Here is a 24164-nt window from a genome sequence, read left to right as displayed (position 1 = left end):
TTGTTTGGAATAATTTTTTTTTTCTTAGAAGTGATTGCAAAAAAATTAACTTAGGAAATCAGTGGTCATAACTGATTCAAAGCTGACACTCTAACACATTGTGTATAACAACGTGCCTAGTCTGTGGAAGCTACTGAGTTGAGTTCTGGGATCTCCTACTCCTGGTGGGTTGGGTGAGGTGAAGATTGATTCGATCATGGAATTTGGCAGCGTGGATGGAGATCATTGGTGATTTTTTTCCATGAGCCATTTCAATCGTCAAGCTAGATTGTAATGGATTCAGGAAAGAGGGGAAGTAAAAAAGGGAAGAGAGCAGATAGAGACAGTTCCTAGGAGACTTTTCTGTGTTTTTGTAACCTCAAGTACTTGAAATCTAATCACACTTGGAAACCAGAGAGTTAGGTGGTTCTGTCCTCAAAACCTGTTCTAGTCTATCTGTGCTGCAGTCTCAATATAGGCCTGTGTGTTATTTTTCTTTTTAAAGATTCATCTATGTTTAATGAGTATAAAGCCAAGCACAGGACAGTCCTGAATTCAGCAGAAATATTCTGTGGAATGCCCAGCCAGGCGCGGTGGCTCACGCCTGTTATCCCAGCACTTTGGGAGGCCGAGGCAGGCGGATCATGAGGTCAGGAGATTGAGACCGTCATCCTGGCCAACATGGTGAAACCCCGTCTCTACTAAAAATGCAAAAATGAGTGGGGTGTGGTGGTGGGCGCTTGTAATCCCGGCTACTCAGGAGGCTGAAGCAGGAAAATCACTTGAACCCAGGAGGCGGAGGTCGCAATGAGCTGAGATCACTCCAGTGCACTCCAGCCTGGGTGACAGAGTGAGACTTCGTCTCAAAAAAAAAAAAAAAAAAAGAAAAGAAAAGAAATACATATATATCCTGTGTAATTCCTATGGTGAGACCCAAGGGAAGGGGAGGAGGCTCTGGAATCGACCCTGGAACATGCACAAACAGAACTTCTATAGCAAGCCCCCTGTGAGGATGATGTGCTTGGACAGCCTTGCACAGCCCCACGTGGTGCCACTGCTGAGGGCAGGATTGAGCCAGGTGCTCCGCAGGGAGGGGACAGGCAGGCTCATGGCCTTCCCGTGGCGTGACATTCCCGCCTTCAGTACATGTTTGCTCAGGTGATTGTGGAAATGGTTATTGGGGAAATACTTCATCAGTGAGTTGGATGGGAACTTGCAGAGGGGCAGGACTTGTCATCATGCTCTGTGGACGGCATTTCCCCTTACCCACAGTTTTACTTTCCAAGGTTTCACCTGTGGTCAATCAAGGTCCAGAAATATTCAACGGAAAATTCCAGAAATAAACAGTTGATAAGTTTGAAATAGCACACAGTTTTGAGGAGCATGATGAAATCTTGTGCCATCCTATGCCCTCCTGCCTGGGACGAGAATTCTCCCCATGTCCGCAGCTCATGTTCAGGTAACCCTTATTTTACTTTATAATGTCCCCGAAGCCCAAGAGTAGTGACGCTGGCACTACGAATCTGCCAGAGAAGCAGTCAAGTGCTCTTTTAAGTGAAAAGGTAAAACTTCTCCACTTAAGGAAAGAAGAAAATTGTATGCTGAGGTTGCTGAGATCTATAGTGAAACATATCTTCATGACATTGGGAAGAAGGAAAAAGAAATTCATGCTAGTTTTGCTGTTGCACCTCAAACTGCCATAGTTACAGCCACAGTGAGTCAGGTTTGGTGCTGTCTGTGGTTGCAGGCATCCACTGGAGGTCTTGGAATGTGTCCCCTCCGATAAGGGAGCACTATGGCACTGCAGGCTGTCATGGTGTTTCAAGGATAAGGCATGTGTGAAACTGCTGTCACACAGCTAATACCCTAGGCCGTGCTTATTGGAACAGTTTACCTGCTCACTGACCCAGAAGCTGGGACACAGGCGGAATCCTCAGCCTCCCCTTGTCTCACCAGCCCATGCTGTGTAACTGCTGCAGCATGTCACCAGAGTGGCAGCGACCGCCTGTCCCATTCCGTAAGCCACCAGTTCTTTTCCCTGGGGCTACTCAGGCAGGGGTTCTCCATGCCTTGAGGACCACAAGAGGCTTGCAATTGCAAGGGTCCAGGCTGCTGGGAGGGATTGAGAACCCCAGTGCACCGTGAGGCAGATGATGGGGAATGGGCGGGGCTGCAGCCAGATGTGAAGAACCTGTTATTCAGCACCTTCTCAGGGGCTTTGGGGGCGGTCAGGTCTGTCTGAAGCGTCTTCTGGATGAGGGAGGTGTTGATGGGGTAGCTGTGCTTGGGAACACTGTGTTCTTGAGCAGAGGCAGGTCTCTTAGACGAGGTCTCAAACAGTGGTTTGCCAACTAACAAGGTATGTGTGATGCACCCAAGGGACCACACATCCGCCTTGAAACTGTGCCTTTTCTTTCCCAGCATCCTGGGAGTTAACGTAATCAGGAGTCCCACCCAAGGCCACCTTCTGCCTCCCGTCACGTTCGACTTTGGTTAGCAGTCCAGATCCCCGTTTTCACCTCCAGGTCATGGTTCAGGAGGGGATGCAGCTTGAGGTCCCCATGTATAATCCAGTTTCAGGCAGGTGCTGGCAGCCACAGATGATGTACTGGGGCAGTAGTGCCCTCAGGCTGGTCAGTGCTCTCCTCGATTGTGTCTCCATGAGAGGCCTCCGGTGGTAGAGCTCCAGCACCAGGAACGTGAAGCTGTCCTTTAAAAAGCCACAGACACCTAAGATGGTGCTGGTGGGGGAGGCTATAGTGAGTGGATGTCTCCAGGGGCATCTCCTTCGGGTGCAGATTGAGCAGCAGTGACTTAGGTGCCATTTGCTCGAGAACACCTACGCGTTTCCCTCCAAAATTTTGAAGCTCTCGGCAAAGCCACCCTTGCCAAAAAAACCAGCCTGTACATAGTGCCGCTGGCAGGTTTACTAGGACCTCCAAGATCTCTGCAGAGTGGCAGCTGGGACCCCCAAGAACCACAGCTCCAGGGAGGCTTTCCCAGGGTTGGTTGGTGCCCATGCCATCGGCTTTTCTTTAAAAAAACATTCATTGGAATAAAGATTTACCTTCCCATGGAACTGCAGAGGCTTTATTCTGTATGTGAAGCCCGTTTAGCAAGTTATTTTAGAACCTGAGTGGTGGGAATCCACCAGTGGCAGGCAAGGATCCTGTAGCTCAGGCTTTCCTGGTAGCTCTGAAAGTCACTTTTCTCTCCCACGCCCCAGTCTCCTCGGTATACAGGCATTCTCTGGAACTGGTGGTGTTACTCTCTCCCCTGCTGTGGGGCCTCACTGTCACATGATGGATGTTTGCAATCACTAATCTACCCCAGCTTCCAACAAGAGGGCCATGTATTCAATGGCATGGTGACTAAAGGGCAGTTCAGAGAACCCCGACCAAGATTAATTTACCCAAAGTTGGAACAGAAGGACAAAGTCAAGTTTAAGATCAAATGCTTTATGTGGTGGCAGAAGGGAGTGCCTCACTTTGAAGGTTTGCATATCCAAAGAGAGGTAAGGGTTCTCCAAAAGTTCAGAAAATCGTACGAGATCTGAGTTGGGAAAGGATTCAAGAATCCACCACTATGTATTGAATCATATAGGAGCCAAGCACTTTGTGTGTATGCTTTTTGTTTGTTTTTGAGACAAGGCCTTGCTCTGTTGCCCAGGCTGGAGTGTAGTGGCACAATCATGGCTCACTGCAGCCTCGACCTACTGGGCTCAGGAAATCCTCCCACCTCAGCCTCCCTAGTAGCTGGGACTACAGGTGCACACCACCACACCTGGCAAAAACAAATAAAACACAACTGTAGAGACATGTTTCTGTTGCCTAGGCTGGTCTCAAACTCCTGGGATCAAGGGATCCCACTGCCACAGCCTCTCTAAGTGCTGAGATTACAGGCGTAAACCACTGTGTCAGGCCTTATGTGCGTCCTTCATTTAACTCTCAGCCTTTAAGGTACGTTAGTACTCCTATTATTTATTTATGAGGTGCAGTCTTGCTCTGTCACCCAGGCTGGAGTGCATGATCTTGGCTCACTGCAACCTCCACCTCCCAGATTCAAGCAGTTCTACCGCAGCCTCCCAAGTAGTTAGGTTTACAGATGTCCGAAACCAAGCCTGGCGAGTTAGCTATTTGTATTTTTAGTAGAGTCGGGGTTTCACCATGTTGACCAGGCTGGTCTCGAACTTCTGACCTCAAGTGATCCGCCCACCTCGGCCTCCCAAAGTGTTGGGATTACAGGCGTTAGCCACCATGCCAGGTTAGTACCCCTATTTTTGGGATGAAGCAGCTGAGGTACAAAGAGGTTAAACAACTTGCTCAAAATTACCAACGAGAAGCCGGAGGTGGGATACGGTAACTTGTGATTCTACATTTGTCCACTATATTAAGTCAACTGTGTTAAATCATGCTGAAGGATGACGCGCTGTGATCTGTAATATTGGTGCAGTTCAGCATTACTGTGGTGCACTGTTAAGTTTAAAAACACACAAAACCGTCTGGTCTGCCTATAGCGCATCAGTATCTGAAGACGCTTTCAGTCCCTTGGTTGTGCCCTTGAGTCCCGGCCGGTCCATTTACATTGAAAACAACCTGTGATCCTAGCATCTACGCCATCCAGACATCTTTTGAGCGGCAAGCTTTTCGGGAGCTTAACACATCTATTCTTGTTTCTTCAAAAAGGGCAAACACGTGGCGTTACAAAGGTCCTCGGGTTCCCACACACCGGTGCCCGGGCAGCGGCTCTGCGCTACGCGTCGCGAGGCCAGGTCCGTCGTCCAGCGGGGCCGGTGGTCAGGTCGGGCAGGCGAGATTGGGGATTTCGCCTGTTACTGACTGGACCCTTCGCCAGCCTTAGGAGCCACCGCCCGGGTTAAGGGGCACCAGGGCAGGTGCCCGGGCGGGGGTGCGGGGTCCGAGCCGCCGGTGCCAGGACACGGATCCCTGCAGGGAGGTTTTGCGCGGGGAAACGAGCTATCCACGGATCCATGACAGTAGGCCCGCGGGGGCGGGGAGTCGGCGCCAGGTAGTCTTTCTAGATTCTGGCCCAGCCCGGCTGCCTTCGCGCCGGGGTTCATTCTCCGACTTTTGTGGGGATCGTAGAATCACGCGCAGCACTGGCTAGAGGTTCGAGCCGCGCGTTCTCGCAGTCCGGCAGCACGCTAGCCACGCCCCTCTGCTTGGTCCCCGGCCCCGAGCCGCAGATGTCGCGAGACCTTCGTCCGTCCTCTCTGCGTAGTCCCGCGGCCCGCGGCGTCCAGAGCGCGCACGCAGGCACCGGGAGCGCGGGACACGCAGGGCACGCCAGGTCGGCGGGCCGACGCTCCCAGCTGTGGGCCTTCCTTGCCCGGTCGCCCAGTCTCGCGAGAGTTGGGAGTAAACAGCCCCGAATGGAGAACACAGGCGTGTTCGCCGCAGAGGCGCCGTTATCCGAGGCCCACCGGCCCTGAGCTCCAGGCGGCGCAGGTACGTCAGCCACCCGCGCGCGCAGCCTCCCCGACCCGCTCCCCTCCCCGCTCCCCTCCCCGCTCTCCTCCCCGCTCCCCTCACCGCCTGCCCAGCCGCGGCGGCTGGCGGGCTCAGGTGTGCCGGCCCGGCCCGAGGCCCCGAGGCGAGGGCTGCGGGGTCGGGCCGGGCCGGACGGGGGGAGGTGGGCGCGGGGCCTCCGGCGCTTGCTTGGACCCCGCGTGCCTGTCCCGCGGCCCTGCGGGGGTGTGCGCGCTCCGGCGGCTTGTTCCATTGCTTGGTTTTCTTCACGTGAACTAAGCATTAACCGAGTGAAACAGTACGCCCTGCTCTGGCCCCGAGCCTCCAAACAGATTGAGTTTGAGGTGCGCTTCCGGGGCAGTGCTGGCGTCAGGTTTAAAAGACCTCGATTCTTTGCCTTATCTCGGTCTGTGTACATTGCGCTGCTGGTTTTTGGAAACGCAGGGATCCTGTTCTGCGAACTCTCAGAACAAGCTTTCCTTTTAAACCTGTAGCATCTTAAAATCTTGCCTCGCCTTGGCATGGTTGAGCTACCTAAGACCGCTGTAGATCGTCAGTATGTTATGACAATGTTTAACTTTCGTTTTGGGTCGAGCCCCTGAAAATCTTGGCTTATTAGTCTGCACAAATTAAGTTATTAGGTTCTCCATGTCATTGGACGACGTCAAGAGACGGTGTATATACATCAACACAGAGTAGAAAAGGGCATTGTATATTATTTCTAACAGAGTATCTTCAGAGTAATGACATGGAGAACCTAATGACATGGAGCGGAATCAGACCTGAGCTGAATTCTGGAGACCCGTCCTTTAGTCTTAACTATGTAGGTAAGCGTAACGTCAGGGTCTCCGTTTGTGTATGTACGAAAAGGAGAGCTGGCAGAAGAGAAGTAAGTCCTCCCATTTTTTTTTTTCAATATGAAGAATGCTCTTTTATTGTACTTATTTTTTAATGTAAGAGCTTCATTGAAGTAAAATTGACATACCCTAAACCCCACCTGTTTTAAGTGTACTATTCGGTGGTTTTTAGTAAGTTTACCGCTGCGCAGTCACCACCAAATCCACTTTTATAACATTTCCGTCACCCCAAGACCTCTGGGGCCCGTGGCAGTCAATACCTATTTTCAGGCCACACCACAGGCAACTTTTCATCTCGTTTGTCTTTCTAGATTTGCCTTTAATAACCATTTCACGTATTCAGATGGAAACATGTGGCCTTGTGTCAAGCTTCTTTCACTTAGCATGTTTTCACAGTTTATGTAGCATGGATCAGGATTTCTTTCCTTTTACGGCCAAATATTCAGTGTATGCCTAGACCACATTTTGTTTAAGCATTCATGCAGAACACTTTCGGCAAATAAAATTTTATTTTATGCTCCAGTGTGTGATGTAGATGACAGCAAAACTGTTGATTAGGCATGGGAGCTGGGACCTGAGCCAGACACTTGTCAAATGACTGCACTCCCCAGGCACTGCGTATAATCAAGAGTTTTTTCTTTCTATATAAAGAGGGAAAATTCCAGTGCAGAGCTTGCAGAACCTTTGAAGCACCTAGAGTTGAAGTGAGATCTCTTCTGTCAGGAGGTTAACAACAGCTAGGCATACTGAGCCAGGCGTGGTGGCTCACACCTGTAATCCCAGCACTTTGGGAGGCTCGAGTGAGTGGATGACGAGATGAGGTGTTCAAGACCACCCTGGCCAACATGGTGAAACCCCATCTCTACTAAAAATACAAAAATTAGTGGGGAGCGATGTCAGGCGCCTGTAATCCCAGCTACTCTGGAGGCTGAGGCAGGAGATTTGCTTCAACGCAGGTGGCAGAGGTTGCAGTGAGCTGAGAGCCACTGCACTCCAGCCTGGGCGATAGAGTGAGACTCCATCTGGCTGAGGTGAACTGTACATTGCTCCCATCAGTGCTGCAGAAATCTTCTTGAGGAAACACATTTTTATTTATTTATTTACTTATTTTGAGATGGAATCTGGCTCTGTCACCAGGCTGGAGTGCAATGGCACGATCTCGGCTCACTGCAACCTCCACCTTCTGGTTCAAGCGATTCTCCTGCCCCAGACTCCCGAGTAGCTGGGACTACAGGCATGCGCCACCATGCTCAGCTAAGTTTTGTATTTTTTTTTTTTTTTTTTTTTGAGACGGAGTTTCGCTCTTGTTACCCAGGCTAGAGTGCAATGGCGCGATCTTGGCTCACTGCAACCTCCGTCTCCTGGGTTCAGGCAATTCTCCTGCCTCAGCCTCCTGAGTAGCTGGGATTACAGGCACGTACTACCGTGCCCAGCTAATTTTTTTGTATTTTTAGTAGAGACAGGATTTCAGCACATTGGCCAGGATCATCTCCTTCTCCTGACCTCGTGATCCACCCACCTCAGCCTCCCAAAGTGCTGGGATTACAGGCTTGAGCCACCGATCACGGCCGAGGAAACACATTTAAGGTAAAGTAAGGAGGGTATGAAGTTTGGAGGTGCCCTATGTATGGCCAGCTAATACTGGGTGACTGAAGGTTAAGACTGAAAGTAGACAAGACTGACATGACATGTATGAAATAGTAGGCAGTGAAGACATCACAGACCAGAGTTTCTCACTCTTGACTGTATTGATATACTGGGATGAATTTTTTTAATACAAGACCACCTGATGGATAGGGTGTACCAGAAGAAATGGTTGAATCAGGCTAAGAATGCACCTTTGTTTTACTGTGGTTTGGTCTGGGGTAGCTTCATTGTTAGCCTGTGAAACAATGGTAATACAGCCACGTATGCAATTAGTTCTGAATGTGGTAGTTTTTCAGCCAACTCTTTTGTGGTCTCAACACAATTCAGTTTCCTTTGAAGCTGTTTTAGTAAACTAGTTTATTACAAAGCAAGGCATAGCTGTATAATTAGATGATTATCGGGTGATAAAAGTCATTTCCTCTCACCTGACTTATGTTTTAATTATATTTAAAGAGATAGTTTCAGGTGTATTTGAGTTATGCCTGGAATTATAATCTTTGTGATTTTTTTTTTTTATTGTGCTAATTGTGAGTAGGAGACCATAAGAGCTACAAAGAATGCTAGCCATGAGCTAGGCCGGTTCCTTGCCCAGGTAATACATTTCTTCTGCTGAGTCTCCCTTCTACAGCAATCCCATTCAATCCTTTTCCCTATGTCTGTAATTTGAACTGTGCTTTTTTCAGTTAGTATTTGATGTCCATTTCTTTTATTACCTGTATTAGAGGTATAATCATACTCATGAAAAATCCATAGGTATAGAAATACCATCTATTAAGGTTACGCCTTTGTATAGGAAGATAACCAGGTCTTCTACATAAAGAATTTATAGAAATTAAATCCAGTAAACATGTAGTGGATCCAGTAACAGCCCTAAGTAGCTCTCTAAGTTAAGTGATACTACAAATGATCAGAGCCCTTCAGAATGGACTAGCCAAAAGGTTAATATTTTCAAAGGGTGTCTTAAGCTGAAAAGTAGCTGTCGACAGATCTTTGAGAACAATTTGTAGGAGATAGATCCCTTTTAAGCTCTAGTGTATGTACAAATAAAATTCAGTCTAGCATATATTTGAATTTTTGTGTCACTGACTTACCAGAAAGTATAATTTATTCTTTTTTTTTTCTTAGAGGTGGAGTCTCACTGTGTCTCCCAGGCTGGAGCACAGTGGCTTGTTGTTAGGTCACTGCAACCTCTGCCTCCCAGGTTCAAGTGATTCTCCTACCTCAACCTCCCGAGTAGCTGGGATTACAGGCGTGTGCCCCCATGCCCAGCTAATTTTTTTATTTTTAGTAGACATGGGATTTTGCCACATTGGCCAGGCTGGTCTTGAACTCCTGACCTCAAATGATCCACTCGGCCTCACACAGTGCTGGAATTACAGGCATGAGGCACTGAGCCTGGCCTATTCTTTAAAATGTATTTGAAAAGGTTTCTTAAAATCCTTAAATAATATGTTTTCTCTAAGTATAAAAGTAACACATGCTGCTTGTAAAAATATAAATAAGCCAGGTGTGGTCACTCACGCCTGGTAATCCCAGCACTTTGGGAAGCCGAGGCAGGCGGATCACTTGACGTCAAGAGTTCGAGACCAGCCTGGCCAACATAGTAAAACCCCATCTCTACTAAAAAATACAAAAAATTAGCTGGGCATGGTGGGCAGGCACCTGTAAGCCCAGTAGGGAGGCTGAGGCAGGAATATCTCTTGAACCCAGAAGGTGGAGGTTGCAGTGAGCCAAGATCGCACCATTGCACTCTAGTCTGGGCAACAAGAGTAAAATTCTGTCTCAAAAAAATAAATTAACTAACTAAATAAAATAAAGCAGAAAATAACTATCTGTAATCATCCAATTGAAAGGTAGAACCACTGTAGCCATTTTGGTCTGTGTCTTTCAGTGTTTGTTGTTGTTTTCTTTTGAGACAGAGTGTTCGCCGCCCAGGCTGGAATGCAGTTGCTTGATCTTGGCTCACTGCAACCTCTGCCTCGTGGGTTCAAGCAATTGTTGTGCATCAGCCTCTGGAGTGGCTGGATTACAAGCATATGCCACCATGCCCAGCTGATTTTTTGTACTTTTAGTAGATACAGGATTTTACTCTGTTGGCGAGGCTGATCTTGAACTCCTGTCCTCAAAGGATCTGCCTGCCTTGGCCTCCCAAAGTGCTGGCATTACAGGCATGAGCCACTGCACCCAGCCACAGTGGTGTTTGTTTTTTTCTTGCTCATAGACACATTTTAAGATGTAAAATAAACATTTGGATTATATGGTACATGAACTATCATTAGCATTTTCTCATATTTCTATTGCTGTTGTAACAGTTGACCACAAACGGTGGCCTAGAAAAACACGAATTTACTGTCTCACAGTTCTGGATGCCAGCAGTCCAGAGTCTGTCTCACTGAGCTAAAGTCAGAGTTTCAGTGGGGCTGTCTCCTTCAGGAGGCTCTGAGGAGAGAACCAGTTTCCTTTTGTTTTTCAGTTTCTACAGGCCACCTGCGTTCCTTGGCTCCTGACTTCTTCCTCAAATTATCTCAGCCTCTTTTCTTTCTTTTTTTTGTTTGTTTTTGTTTTTGTTTTTGTTTTTGGGATGCAGTCTCCCTCTGTTGCCCAAGCTAGAGTGCAGTGGTGTGATCCCGGCTTACTCCAATCTCTGCTTCCCTGTTTCAAGAGATTCTCCTGCCTCAGCCTCCTGAGTCACTAGGATTACAGGCGCCTGCCACCATGCCTGGCTAATTTTTGTATTTTTAGTAGAGATGGGGTTTCACCATGTTGGCCAAGCTGGTCTCGAACTTCTGACCTCAGGTGTCTGCCTATCTCAGCCTCCCACAGTTCTGGGGTTGCAGGTGTGAGCCACTGTGCCCAGCCAGCCTCTTGCTTTCATCACCACATCTCTTACTACCAGTTCTCATCTCCTCCCTCTCTCTTATAGAGATGTTGTAATGACACCTGGCCTACCTAGATCATTGAGGATACTGTCTCCAGTGCTTTCATTTAGTCACAACTGCAAAGTGGCTTTGGCTTAAAGGCTTTTGTTATAAAGTAACATTCACAGGTTCTGGGAATTAGAATGTGAGCATCTCATGGAACCATCAGCCTACTGCAAGAGTAGCCTTGGAAATTGCTGCATGGCATTCTATGGTAAGGATGAACCAGAGTGATTTAGCCAGTCTCCTTGCTTACACACATTTAGACGGCATCCAGCTTTTCCCACTCATCATCTCGCAGTGTGTATCCTTGGACATAAAGCCTTACGTGATTCCGGATTCATACCACTTAGATTGAATCCCTAGGGAGATTTTAGAAAAGCAGGCTGCCTGCCTCCGAAGAATGGAGGCTCTGGAGCCAGGCTGACCCCCTGAGTTCCCAGGCCAACTGTCCTACTTGGTGTTAAGGCCCCAGGCAAGTTGCTTAGCTACTTGGGCCTCAGTTTGAATCTGAAAATGGGGTGGTAACGGGTTGTTGTGAGGATTAATGAGTTAATACTTGCAGATTACTTAGAATGGCAGCTGCTACCTAATCAGTGCTCAGTGAATGTTAGTTTTTGTTATTCTGGATTTGTTAGACTGAAAGTTTTTAATATTCATTTTTAAGCGTTTTAAGTCATATTTGAAAATTGAAAATTGCCATTCTAAAATGTTGACTTTTTTTTTTTTTTTGAGACGGAGTTTCGCTGTTGTTACCCAGACTGGAGTGCAATGGCATGATCTCGGCTCACCGCAACCTCTGCCTTCTGGGTTCAAGCAATTCTTCTGCCTCAGCCTCCCGAGTAGCTGGGACTACAGGCGCGCACCACCATGCCCAGCTAATTTTTGTATTTTTAGTAGAGACGGGGTTTCACCTTGTTGACCAGGATGGTCTCGATCTCTTGACCTTGTGATCCACCCGCCTCGGCCTCCCACAGTGCTGGGATTATAGGCGTGAGCCACCGTGCCCGGCCCTAAAATGTTGAATTAAAAAAAAAAATTCACCAGTAACATATGAGAGTACTTATTTTATTGGATTTGTTGATTTAATAAACATGATTTTTATTTTATAGAGGGTGTTTCACTTTTTTCTGTTAGAATGTTACTTGATTTGTTTAATGTAAATCATAGAAACATAGGTTAATTTTAGCAGAAATTTACCATTAGTCTTTTTAGGAATTCTGTCAATTTCCTAGAATGAGACATACTTTTAATTTCCCTTTAACTAGCTCAGTCCCATCTTTGGATGCCCTTCTGCCTAATGATGGGTCCTAAGCATTACCTCGATGCTTAGGACAGTTCTAGGCCTGACATGGTGTGTGGTCTGGTTGTGTATGCAGTGATCGGCACTGACTGAATCTGATGTGAGGCTTAGACTGGCCCCTGTCACTGCATTTAAAATGCCCCCAGCCTCATGCATCCCTGGCAAATGAAGCTAAATAAAGAATTTATTTTTTCTGCCTGTTTTGAAAACAGGCTGAACCTAACAGGATGGTTGCACAAACAGTGTGAAACATTTGTTTCTCTGAAGCATTTGAGAGTAGATTGCAGACCTGATACTCTGTTATCCCCCAGGGTTTTAGTGGTTCTGTCTTCCAAGCAAGGCCCTTACTGACTTGTCTAATGAGTCGGTGGGGACAGCTATCTTTAGGTCCACTCTGGACTTGGTGGCTCATGCCTGCAATCCCAGCATTCTGGGAGGCTGAGGCGGGACAACTTCTTGAGCCCAGGAGTTTGAGGCCAGCCTGGGCAACACAGCAGGATGCCATCTCTAAAAAAAAAAAAAAAAAAAAATTAGTTGAGCATAATCACAGCACAGCTGTCAAAATCAGGAAATTAGTCTTGATACATGACTGTCATCTGATCCACAGGCAGGCTTATCGGGGTTTTGCCAGTTGTTACCGAGTGCCAGTTACAGCAGATGGATGCAGTTCAGATTCACGGGTTGCATTGTCTCTTAAGTCTCTTTCAATCTGGAGCAGTAGCTCAATCATTCTTGGCTTTCATTACCTCGATGCTTAGGACAGTTCTAGGCCTGTTGATTTTGTAGAATGTCTCTCAATTTGGGTTGCTCTGATGTTTCTCATGATTGATTTCAGGTTGTGGTCTTTGGCGCCCTGGTCCAAGCCAGCATCTTCTCTCCCTTGGCTCTTTCTGTACAGGAGCCCTCCAGATGCTCCCTGCCTCAGCCTGTGCCCGCTTCCACACAGAAGCCAGAGCGATCCGGTTAAAACGCAAGCCATGTGTGCTCAGAACTGCCTTGTGCTTTCTCTTCCCATTCAGAATCAAAGCTGGAGTCCTCTCTGTGACCTGCATGCCTTTTCTGGGCTGTCTCCCCAGTTTCTTCTGATTGCATCTTCTGCTTTCCTCTGCTTCACGCTGGCCTCTTTGCCTTTCTTTCCTTTCACACACCAGGAATATTCCTTGCCCCAGGGCCTTTTCACTTGCTCTCCCACTGCCTAGATGCTCTTTCCCCAAATCGTTGGCCAGCTCCCAGCATCCTTCAGGCCTTCACTTAAAAGGCCCTTTTCAGCAGCTGCTGTATGTAGGCAGCACTGTAGCAGAAAGCCAACCCTCTCCTGACTTGCCGTATTCTTTTCTTTATTTTTCTTTCTTATTTATTTATTTTGAGGTGGCGTTTTACTCTTGTTACCCAGGCTGGAGTGCAGTGGCACAAACTTGACTCACTGCAACCTCTGCCTCCTGGGTTCAAGTGATACTCCTGCCTGAGCTTCTCAGGTCGCTGGGACTACAGGCACCCCCTGCCATGCCTGACTGATTTTTTTTGTATTTTTAGTAGAGATGGGGTTTTGCCATGTTGGCCAGGTTGGTCTTGAACTCCTGGCCTCTGGTGATCCTCCCGCCTCGGCCTCCCAAAGTTCTGGGATTGCGGGTATGAGCCACCATGCCCAGCTGTTTTTGCTTCTTCCCAAATGTAGTTTTTATCATCAGCTAAATACAAAATCTACCCTATTTTGTTCATTACTCTGTTCCTACTCCTAGAAGAGTGCCTGGCTTTTAGTAGTAGCTCAGCAGTCTCACCCTTTGGCTGTGTTTTATCTCTGTTCACTACCACTGGATGGAGGAGGTCTGCGTTTCCGGTTGTTGGCCACGTGTTCCTGCTTGAGGTCCTCTCCTCCCCCTCATCTTTGAGCCTCTCCAGAGGGCACCTTCTTGCCTCCCTCCTCAGGCTGGGCGGTGCTGATCCTTATGCGCTCCCTGTGTCTCCATGCTTGAGATGCTCCACTCCTCCCTCCCTTACACTCATCTTTCAGTCCTGCCAAGTTCACATTCTTCCAGAGCTGCTGCAGTGCCCCCTCCAAGCAGAAGCCTCCTCTTCACACCCCAGAAAGAACTTTGTCTTGGTTCAGCCTCTGTGGCACTGGAGGCTTGCCTCTCCTTTGGCGTTTTTATTTCCTGCATTTTGTTTAGTGGTTTGTGTTTACCTCCCTTAATTTAACTAGATCACACTTGGTAGGTTGTGTCCTGACTAGCTAATAATCTGTGTTTGTTCTGCAGTATCTGATAGTATCTTAACTTGGTAAGTACTCTAAAATTGCCTGATCTAATGAGTAAGTTAGGGTAGAATGTCTTATAATAATTGCTTTCTCTGTTTTCCAAAGATCCCAAGTTTATTATTATTAATTTTGGGAAGAACTGGTTACCTTAGAGATTTTTATTTACTTATTTATTTATTTATTTATTTTTTATTTTTTTTGAGACAGAGTCTTGCTCCCTCACACAGGCAAGAGTGCAGTGTTGTAATCTCAGCTTACTGCAGCCTCCACTTTCTAGGTTCAAATGATTATCCTACCTTAGCCTCCTGAGTACTTGGGATTACAGGCATGCACCACAATGCCCAACTAATTTTTTTTTTTTAAGTAGAGATGGGGTTTCACTGTGTTGGCCAGGCTGGTCTCCATCTCCTGGCCTCAAGTGATCTGCTCACCTCAGCCTCCCAAAGTGGAATCAGGCCCGGGATTATAGGTGTGAGCCACTGTGCCCAGCCTTTTTTTCATTAAAAAACCCCCAGACCCTTAGGTACTTACCTAAGTTGTAAGAGAACATCAGCCATCTGTTCTGCACGGGCTGTTGGAAGTTCACGGTGTTTACCTGTGAGTGAATTATTTTAGAACAGGTTTAATTAAAATTGATCTAACCCAGTTAGGTCTAAGATATTTTCACTACCATTATTTATATTTGTGTTATATGTAGCCCAAATGTGTCATGGATTCTTTAGCTTGAGGCAGAATAGTTTTAAGAGGCGTGTTTGTTTGTTTTTTAAGTGGAGACAGAGTCTCACTGTGTCACCCAGGCTGGAATGTAGTGGTGTGATCCTGGCCCACTTAACCCTCCAGGCTCAAGCGGTCTTCCTGAATAGCTGAGACAACAGGCGCGCCACCACGCCTGGCTAATTTTTAAATTTTATTTGTAGAGATGGGGTTTCTCCATGTTCCTCAGGCTGGTCTCAAATCCCTGGCCTCAAATGATTGTTCTTTCCTTTTCAACACCAGCAACAAAAAACCTGCCTTGAGTGAGGAACCCAATTAACAAATATCTTTTAAACATAATACATTTACTGTGATATGAGAACTGTCTTACCAGTTGGTCTTCTTTGGCCAATAGTCTGTAACTAAGCTAGGTATATGCTTCATGTCATTATTTTCTTTGCTGCTCCATTGCGGGATGTATCAAGCATGAGGAAACTCAGAAGCAGGGCTTACTCCTGAGGACAGTTCTGTTAGGGTGGCTTTGGGTGCCCTCTGCATCTCTGATCTTTCTGTTTGGCTCCTTGTTTTTGCTCTTGCAATTGACATTCTCCTTGTTCTTTTTGAGGTGGATGTAACTGCTCTAAACTTTCACTCATCTCTGGTAAGTTCCACGCCCCTCAGTTGACAGTACCAGTGCCAGAGATAGGCTTGTTTTTCAGTATCGGTTGTTATTACAGCAGAGAAAGTCCATACTTAGTAAATTTTAAAACACTATTTGGATATTTTAACCCCTCACAGTACGTTTTCAATGTTTTACTGCTTGTAGAAGCACATATTGTTAGTTCCAGAAACCAATAACTCAAAAGCACCAGTTTCTGCCAGAAGAATGAGTTTTATAACTTGAAGTACCTTTCCTGATAGAGGACTAACTCCTTGTCCTTAATGTTTTCCTTTTTAAAAAACTTTTGCAATGTATCCATCTGACAAAGGGCTAATATCCAGAATCTATAAGGAACTTAAATTTAGAAGAAAAAAAAAACAACCCCATGAAAAAGTGGGTGAAGGATATGAACAGACACTTCTCAAAAGAAGACATTTCTGTGGCTATCCAACATGTGAAAAAAAGCTCATCATCACTGGTCATTAGAGAAATGCACATTAAAGCCACAATGAGATACCATCTCACACCAGTTAGAATGGGGATCATTAAAAAGTCAGGAAACAACAGATGCTAGAGAGGATGTGGAGAAATAGGAACACTTTTACACTGTTAGTGGGAGTGGAAATTAGCTCAACCATTGTGGAAGACAGTCTGGCGATTCCTCAAGGATCTCGAACCAGAAATACCATTTGACCCACCAATCCTATTACTGGGTATGTACCCAAAGGACCATAAATCATTCTTATAAAGACCTAGTTTATTGCGGCACTGTTCACAATAGCAAAGACTTGGAATCAGCTCAAATAACCATCAGTGATAGACTGGATAAGGAAAATGCAGCACATGTATAACCATGGAATATTATGCAGCCATAGAAAAGGGTGAGTTCATGTGCTTTGCAGGGACATGGATGAAGCTGGAAACCATCATTCTCAGCAAACTAACACAGGAACAGACAACTAAACACTGATGTTCTCACTCATAAGTGGGAGTTGAACAGAGCACACATGGACACAGGGAGGGGGTGGGGGTGCTGGAGAGAGAGAGAGCATTAGGAGAAATACCTAATGCAGATGACAGGTTGATGAGTACAGCAAGACTCCATGGCATGTGTATACCTATATAACACACCTGTGCATTCTGCACATGTATCTCAGTACTAAAAGTATAATAAACGAAAAACCAGTACTGGCCAGACATGGTGGCTCATGCCTGTAGTCTCTACACTTTGGGAGACCATGGTGTCTTGATCACTTGAGTTTGAGACTAGCCTAGGCAAACTGGCGAGACCCCTTCTCTATGTTAAAATCCAAAAATTAGCTGGGCGTGGTGATGCATACCTGTAGTCCCAGCTACTTGGGAGGCTGAGGGGGGTGGATTGTTTGAGCCCAGGAGGTCAAGGCTGCAGTGAACTGTGCAGAGATTGCGCCACTGCACTTCAGCCTGGTTGTCAGAGTTAGACCCTTCCTCAAAAAAACAAAACCTGAGTAGCACTGGAAGGCCTCTCTTGCTTCCTTCACCCATCCCCCACCCTGCTGGATTATTTATGCCGCAGGTATGGTCTGTGCAACTGATTTTCTGGGCAGGCTGCAGCCAGCATTGTTCTTTACTGTTGCTCTGTTTTTCATTGTGAAGAATGGCTGTTTTTCTTACAGTTCAGATGTGCCCGTGTGTAATTTAATATTCAAATGACGTTTTTCTTTAGCAGTAGCTTTCCTCACACACTGTCCTCTTATGTCAGTCCCGTAAAGAGATAATCTGGTTTTATAACAGATTGGGCAGGTTACATTTCTTTAAGTGTGAGGTGTCCGGTAAAATAAACTTCAGGACAGTAAAAACCCTTTTTTGCCCTTTTCATAGAGTTGGTAGAGAATATTTCAAAATCTGTAATATTAAAGCATAGTGTTTCTTGAAGGTGTTAAATATCACTTTTATGGAGATTACTTTGCTGTTAGGTGTTAATATTACAACAGAAAGTAAGGATGTATGCCGAGCTTTTGCTAGAAAAATTGATGAAATTTGTGGGAAGTCAAAGTGCCCCCTGGGAAAATGCTCTGGGGATTGGGTTGCAAGTGATAGAAATACAGAATCTGAAACAGAACAAAGGGTCATCCTGATACCTTCTCCGTGGCTGCTATAATGCTCAGGTCCAGTGTGCTTGATACTTCTGGCGTTATTTTGTTTCCTTAGTTTTTTCCATTTTTCTCATTTATTTTATTGTTTTATTTTTGAAGATGCCTAAAAAAAATTTTCCCCTGAAAGCAGTCAGGAATAAGTAAGTAAAAATGAATATGTTTCATGGTTGTATGGCATATTAATTTGTCTTGAAACTGAGATATCTTTTTTACCCTCTTAATTATTTTATTATTTTATTCTTTTAGATGTAGGGTCTCACTTTGTTGCCCAGGCTGGATTCAAACTCCTGGACTCAAGTGATCCTCCCAGCTCAGCCTCCTGAGTAGCTGATCTACAGGCACTTGCCACCTTGCCTGGCTGTGACCCACTTGCTTAAATTATAAATACAACCAAATCATACCTGGCTGTGTCAGTTTGCCACTCATGTCTCTGTGTGCTGTTTTTTGTTTCATAGATTGGCTTACAGTGGTTGGTTGATCAACCCCGTTGGACCTTGGTTCTGTGGTACAGATGGAGTTCAGGACTCAGTCATCACGGCCTGAGTGAGAGAAGCCTTATTTCCAAGATGGAGAAGAAGCGGAGAAAGAAATGAAAGCCTCTTTTCAGGCCAAGCCACAAAAGGCCATGGGATTTAACTTTTATTTACGTTGGACAAGACTGTGAGATGGCTGGTCAGTCATGTTGCAGCTTTTAGCCGAAACAAAAATTCACTTCTAATCAAGAAGAAAAAAGTGTGATTTGAATTTATGCAATTTTATGATCATATTCGCTTTTGACCATGAAGCTTATCAACATCTGGCTGCTTCTGCTAGTGGTTTTGCTCTGTGGGAAGAAACATCTGGGTGACAGACTGGAACAGAAATCTTTTGAAAAGGCCCCATGCCCTGGCTGTTCCCACCTGACTTTGAAAGTGGAATTCTCATCAACAGTTGTGGAATATGGTAAAGATACTGTTCTAAATGTTAGGAGCGCCTATCTTATTTTCTCAAGCTTACTTAATATAAAATTAGCTGTTGCCGAAGAACATGTTCCTCTTTTCTACAGTAATTTTTTTTTCTTTTCCTTTCTTTTTTTTTTGAGACAGAGTCTCACTGTCGCCCAGGCTGGAGTGCAGTGGCATGACCTTGGTTCACTGTAACCTCCGCCTCCCAGGCTCAAGCAGTTCTCATGCCTCAGCCTCCCAAGTAGCTGGGATTACAGGTAACCACCCCTGCACCCACCTACTTTTTTTTTTTTTAGAGACAGGGTTTCATCATCTTGGCCAGGCTGGTCTTGTACTCCTGACCTCAAGTGATCACCCACCTTGGCCTCCCAAAGTGCTTGGATTAGAGGTGTGAGCGAAGTGCCTGGCCTTCTATAGTAAATTTCCAATGGGTTGAGTGCACAGCACATGAATATTAACTTTGCTTCAGTTTATTTTCCTAGTAGAGTAAGCTTGATACAAGGAAATTGACATTAATTATTTACCTGCACCTTCTTTTTGTTGTCTTGTTGCCCAAGCTGGAGTGCAGTGGCATCATCTCAGCTCACTGCAAACTCGACCTCGCAGGCACAAGTGATCTTCCCGCTTCAGCCTCCCGAGTAGCTGGGACTATAGGCACTTGCCACCATGCCCCACTAATTTTTTAATTTTTTGTTTCACCATGTTACCCAGGCTGGCAGACTTCTGAGCTCAGGCAGTACACCTACCGTGACCTCCAAGAGTGCTGGGATTACAGGCATGAGCCACTGTGCCCAGCCTACACCCTGATTCTTTGGAACAGGTGCCATTGTAGTTTGTGAGGGTTGGGGGAGCTGGGAGTTGCTGAATGTCTATGTTCTAAAGTTCGAGTGACTAGATAACGAAGAACTAAGCAAGTAGTCTCACATGATCCACTCTGGAATTTTGTTATTGTTTTCATTTTAAAAAACCCTAACTGAGCATTCAGTTCTCTGAATTTCTTTTTCCTATTTGAAAAAATTATATACATTTCTTTGTTGTGTATTCAAACTTCGGTAGGTATTTGTTTTCTTATTTATTTTTTTGAGACACAGTCTCACCCTGTCACTCAGGCTGGAGTTCAATGGCATGATCTCAACTCACTGCAACCTCTGCCTCCCTGGTTTAAGTGATTCTCCTGCCTCAGCCTCCCTAGTAGCTGGGATTGTAGTGCACCACCATGACTGGCTATTTTTTTTTATCTTTGGTAGAGACGGGATTTCACCATGTTGACCAGGCTGGTCTCGAACTCCTGACCTTATGATCTGCCGGCCTTGGCCTCCCAAACTGCTGAGGTTACAGGTGTGAGCCACTGCGTCACGCCTTTGCTTTTTAAAACAATATAATTGGTATTCAGTGATGCATTCTGTGTGATTACGTGATTCATACAGATCATTTTTACTCAAAGCTCTGCGAATAGCTGTCTAGGTATTTAAACTGGTCTTTGTGTTTTCCTCTTTTCTGCTATAGCCTTTAAGATAATTTTTCTTTTGCCTGATTTACAGTATAGTATATGTTATAATGTATGGGCATAAATTCTTATTTTTATTTGTGGTGATTGATTTCAGAATATATTGTGGCTTTCAATGGATACTTTACAGCCAAAGCTAGAAATTCATTTATTTCAAGTGCCCTGAAGAGCAGTGAAGTGGACAACTGGAGAATTATACCTCGAAACAATCCATCCAGTGACTACCCTAGTGATTTTGAGGTGATTCAGATCAAAGAGAAACAGAAAGCCGGGCTGCTAACACTTGAAGGTCATCCAAACATCAAACGGGTCACGCCCCAACGGAAGGTCTTTCGATCCCTCAAGTATGCTGAATGTGAGTATTGTGACCTTAGGCAAATTTATATCTCTGCTGTTTACTTTGAAAATCCCAAACTGCAGAGTAGTTGAAAAATAGCACAGTGGATATCCATGTTCTTCCATCTAGTTGGCTAATTGTGAACATTTTCCTGGTAGACATTTTTTTAGTTTAGTTTTGTTTTTAGTGCACAAGGCTGGTGGTGGGGAGAGGGTGGAATTGTTTTTTAAGAAGAGACTTCATACTCTGGTAGAAGAAAAGCTGAGGGTTTGCAGGAGTAGATGTTAGTGATGTTTGTTTCTGTTGGAAGTGATTTTTGCCAGCTTCATCTCAGAGCCTTCAGACTAAGGCTGCAGCTGCCTTCTTGTGCTGAAAGACACATCCTTATGTCTGCTTCTTCCTCGAATTTTGCTTCTCTCAGTGTGTGTTCATTTTTTTAAGGTACTCTTGCAAAGCATGTTTTCCTTGAGATTCATTTTGTTTTTCCCAAAGCCTCGGGACCAGGAATGGTCATGCATCAGCTGGGTTTGTTTAAGTCATCAGCTGTGCAGGTGTGAGGATGGAAGGTATTTGGTTTTTTCTTTTCTTCTCCAGGGCTTAGTCTTTCCTGCTTCATTACAATTGGGCTTATCAAGATAGAGTTTAGCCTCAAATAACACATTGCGTATTTATTAAATGATATTTTCCAAAGATAGGTATTACCAAAGGAAAAGAGTTTTCTTTTCCTTTTTGTCTTAAATCAGGTTAACAAATTGCTAGTTCTGTTATTGTTTACTATCATTTCTTTCATCAGAAGAAAGAAGAAACTACAATTTTACTCTTCTGACTGGGCACAGTGGCTCACGCCTGTAATTCCAGCACTTTGGGAGGCCAAGGCAGGCAGATCACCTGAGGTCGGAAGATCGAGATCATGCTGGCCAACCTGATGAAACCCTGTCTCTACTAAAAATACAAAAGTTAGCTAGGCGTGGTGGCACGTGCCTATAATCGTAGCTACTTGGGAGGCTGAGGTAGGAGAACCGCTTGAACTTCAGCGGTGGAAGTTGCAGTGAGGCCAGGTCGCACCACTGTACTCCAGCCTGGTGACAGAGTGAGACTCTGTCTCAAAAAAATAAATAAATAAAATGTTGCTCTTTTTTGCCTGTGATATTCTAGGCCTAAGAACCTCTGAGGTTTTGCTGCATTTAAACACACACACACACACACACACGCATACGCACACACACACACGCGCGCGCACTGAAGAGTTTAATTTCCTTAGTAAAACCAGATGTAGACTTCAGGTGTCTGACTTTTTCAGAGCCTTTCCTGGTACTCCAGATGTTATTGTATTATTTCTCCTTATAAAGCAGTAACACCCGAAAATAACCAGGAAAATAGATGGCAGTCAAACCTGGTATAATTAGCCAAATGTCTACATTGTACTATTTTACTTTGTTTTTACTTCAGTTACTGCAAAGAGCTCTAGAATGCTTTAGGAAATACAGAGTTGCCTAATTTTAGCACAAGAATCCTAGACACTCTGGAGGTGGGATTCCCTTGGACACCATCTCCACTGTGTGTGTCTCCACTTGCCCACTGCTGTGCCCATGCCTCCTGAAGTTAGCTGTGACCTTCAGCAGTAAGTGCCTTTTCCATCTTGAAGCTTCAGTTTTTTTCTCATTCTTAAATTGGAGATGATACTCCTTACCTCACAGGCTCTCATGAAGATAACATGAAATAATACATGTGAAGAAAGCTTAGTAGAGTGTTCTGGATGTTGTAACCAAATGTTAACGATTTCTATGGCTCTTGTTCGTAGAAGGTTTTGTTTTATTTTGGGCTGACACCGTTCTCACTCTGGATCCCATGCCTTTGGTTCTATCCAATAGGCTGTAAGACAGAGCCTACCTGTTTTCTACAAGACAGTAGTTAAAGATACGATGGAGATAGCTGTGTTTTTGATATTTGAAGATACCCATGGTATGTGCCATTTGGCAATTTCTTCTCTCCAAGCTAATCCCCAGTTCCTTCTGCAGTTACTCAGATGACATGATTTCAAGTCCTTTCCTCATTTTAAGTGTTTTCCTTTGAATGTATTAGTTTTTCTCAATTGTTCTAAAGCTGTGAAGCCCTGAACTTAGTTTAATACTGGAAGAGTAGTCTGGCCTGTCTAGGTTATGCAGAGCAGACCCCTTCCTGGTCTCAGTGTTGGTCTTCAGCCAGCACCTCCAGCACTGTCCCGTGCTGTTGACTTAAAGATCAGACTCAGACCTGGAATTTCAATTAAGAACCATTCAGTTGGGTTGTGCAAATATTTACTTACCACAATTGGTGTGACTCTGTATGTTTCCAGGTCCGTGTACTTAATGGGTATAGCCTGGTAAGGTTAGAATACAAATGATAATGATTTGCTTTAGAAACAGAACTATATATTAGTATTATAGATTTTCTCTTCTTAAAACTGATTTAAAACATCACTTGTTCATTGTATCATGGTCTTTGAAAGGTAGAGGGAAAACTCTTAGGCCAGTTCTTTGGTGTTGCCTTTTTCCTCTGCTTTTTAAAAATAGACTCGGCATGGTGGCGCGTGCCTGTAATCCTAGTTACTCAGGAGGCTGAGGCAGGAGAATTGCCAGAACCCAGGAGGTGGAGGTTGCAGTGAGCCGAGATTGCGCCGTTGCACTCCGGCCTGGGTAACAAGAGTGAAACTCCGTCTCAAAAAAATAAAATAAGGAGACTTGGCCAGGCGGGGTGGCTCATGCCTGTAATCCCAGCACTTTGGGAGGCTGAGGCGGGCAGATCACTAGGTCAGAAGATCGAGACCATCCTGGCTAACATGGTGAAACCCTGTCTTTACTAAAAATGCAAAAAAAATTAGCTGAGTATGGTGGCACATGCCTGTAGTCCCAGCTACTTGGGAAGCTGAGGCAGGAGAGTTGCTTGAACCCAGAAGCAGAGGTTGCAGTGAGCCAAGATTGCGCCATTACACTCCAGCCTGGTGATAGAGGAAGACTCTGTCACAGAAATAAAAAATAAAGAGACTTACAGGTAGTTAAATTCTTCCTTTTTAGAGTACAGTTTGGCAAGTATTGGCAAAATTATACCATCAAATATCCACCAACAAAATCAAGACGTGGAATAATTCTATCACCCTCAGAAATTCCCCTTCTCTCAGTCCTTTGTAGTTCTTTTGTTTTTTTGAAAGGTGAAATTCTAGCAGATAAGAATGTTGAGAATATTGAACACTTGGTAAAAGTCCTTTTGATATTTGATGCTCAGTGGGAAAACCCGGCTTTTTCCTGCCCCAGAAACGTAGTAAAAACTTGTAGTAAAACTGAAACTTCATGAATGCTTAGGGTCATTTTCTTCAACGTTTCCTCTTCTGGTTCATTGGGAACAAGTTGCTGATCAAAAGTCAGGTTTCTGTTTAGTTTTAGTATCACATTTAGCTTGTTAAA

The 24164-nt window shown here is 45.2% G+C and overlaps 1 protein-coding gene across 5 annotated transcripts in view; it reads left to right on the top strand.

The window, feature by feature from the left end:
- The first annotated feature begins 5346 nt into the window (after nucleotides 1-5346).
- MBTPS1 (membrane bound transcription factor peptidase, site 1) overlaps nucleotides 5347-24164 on the top strand; it is a 62173-nt gene continuing 43355 nt past the window's right edge. For 2 of the 5 annotated variants that reach the window (XM_078357868.1, XM_002761226.6), the window contains exons 1-3: nucleotides 5347-5447; nucleotides 18392-18878; nucleotides 20485-20742. In XM_078357868.1, the coding sequence (XP_078213994.1) occupies nucleotides 18716-18878; nucleotides 20485-20742 (421 nt within the window). In that variant the 5' untranslated portion in view covers nucleotides 5347-5447; nucleotides 18392-18715. Of the gene's footprint in view, nucleotides 5448-6196; nucleotides 6296-7779; nucleotides 7913-18391; nucleotides 18879-20484; nucleotides 20743-24164 lie in introns of all 5 variants that reach the window. The other 3 variants (XM_078357865.1, XM_078357867.1, XM_078357864.1) reach the window with 3 other exon arrangements.

Source organism: Callithrix jacchus, chromosome 20, assembly GCF_049354715.1.
Source record: "Callithrix jacchus isolate 240 chromosome 20, calJac240_pri, whole genome shotgun sequence".
In the NCBI taxonomy this organism is placed as follows: domain Eukaryota; kingdom Metazoa; phylum Chordata; class Mammalia; order Primates; family Cebidae; genus Callithrix; species Callithrix jacchus.
Note: the sequence above shows the minus strand (reverse complement) of the source record. Positions and strands in the feature narration are given on the sequence as shown.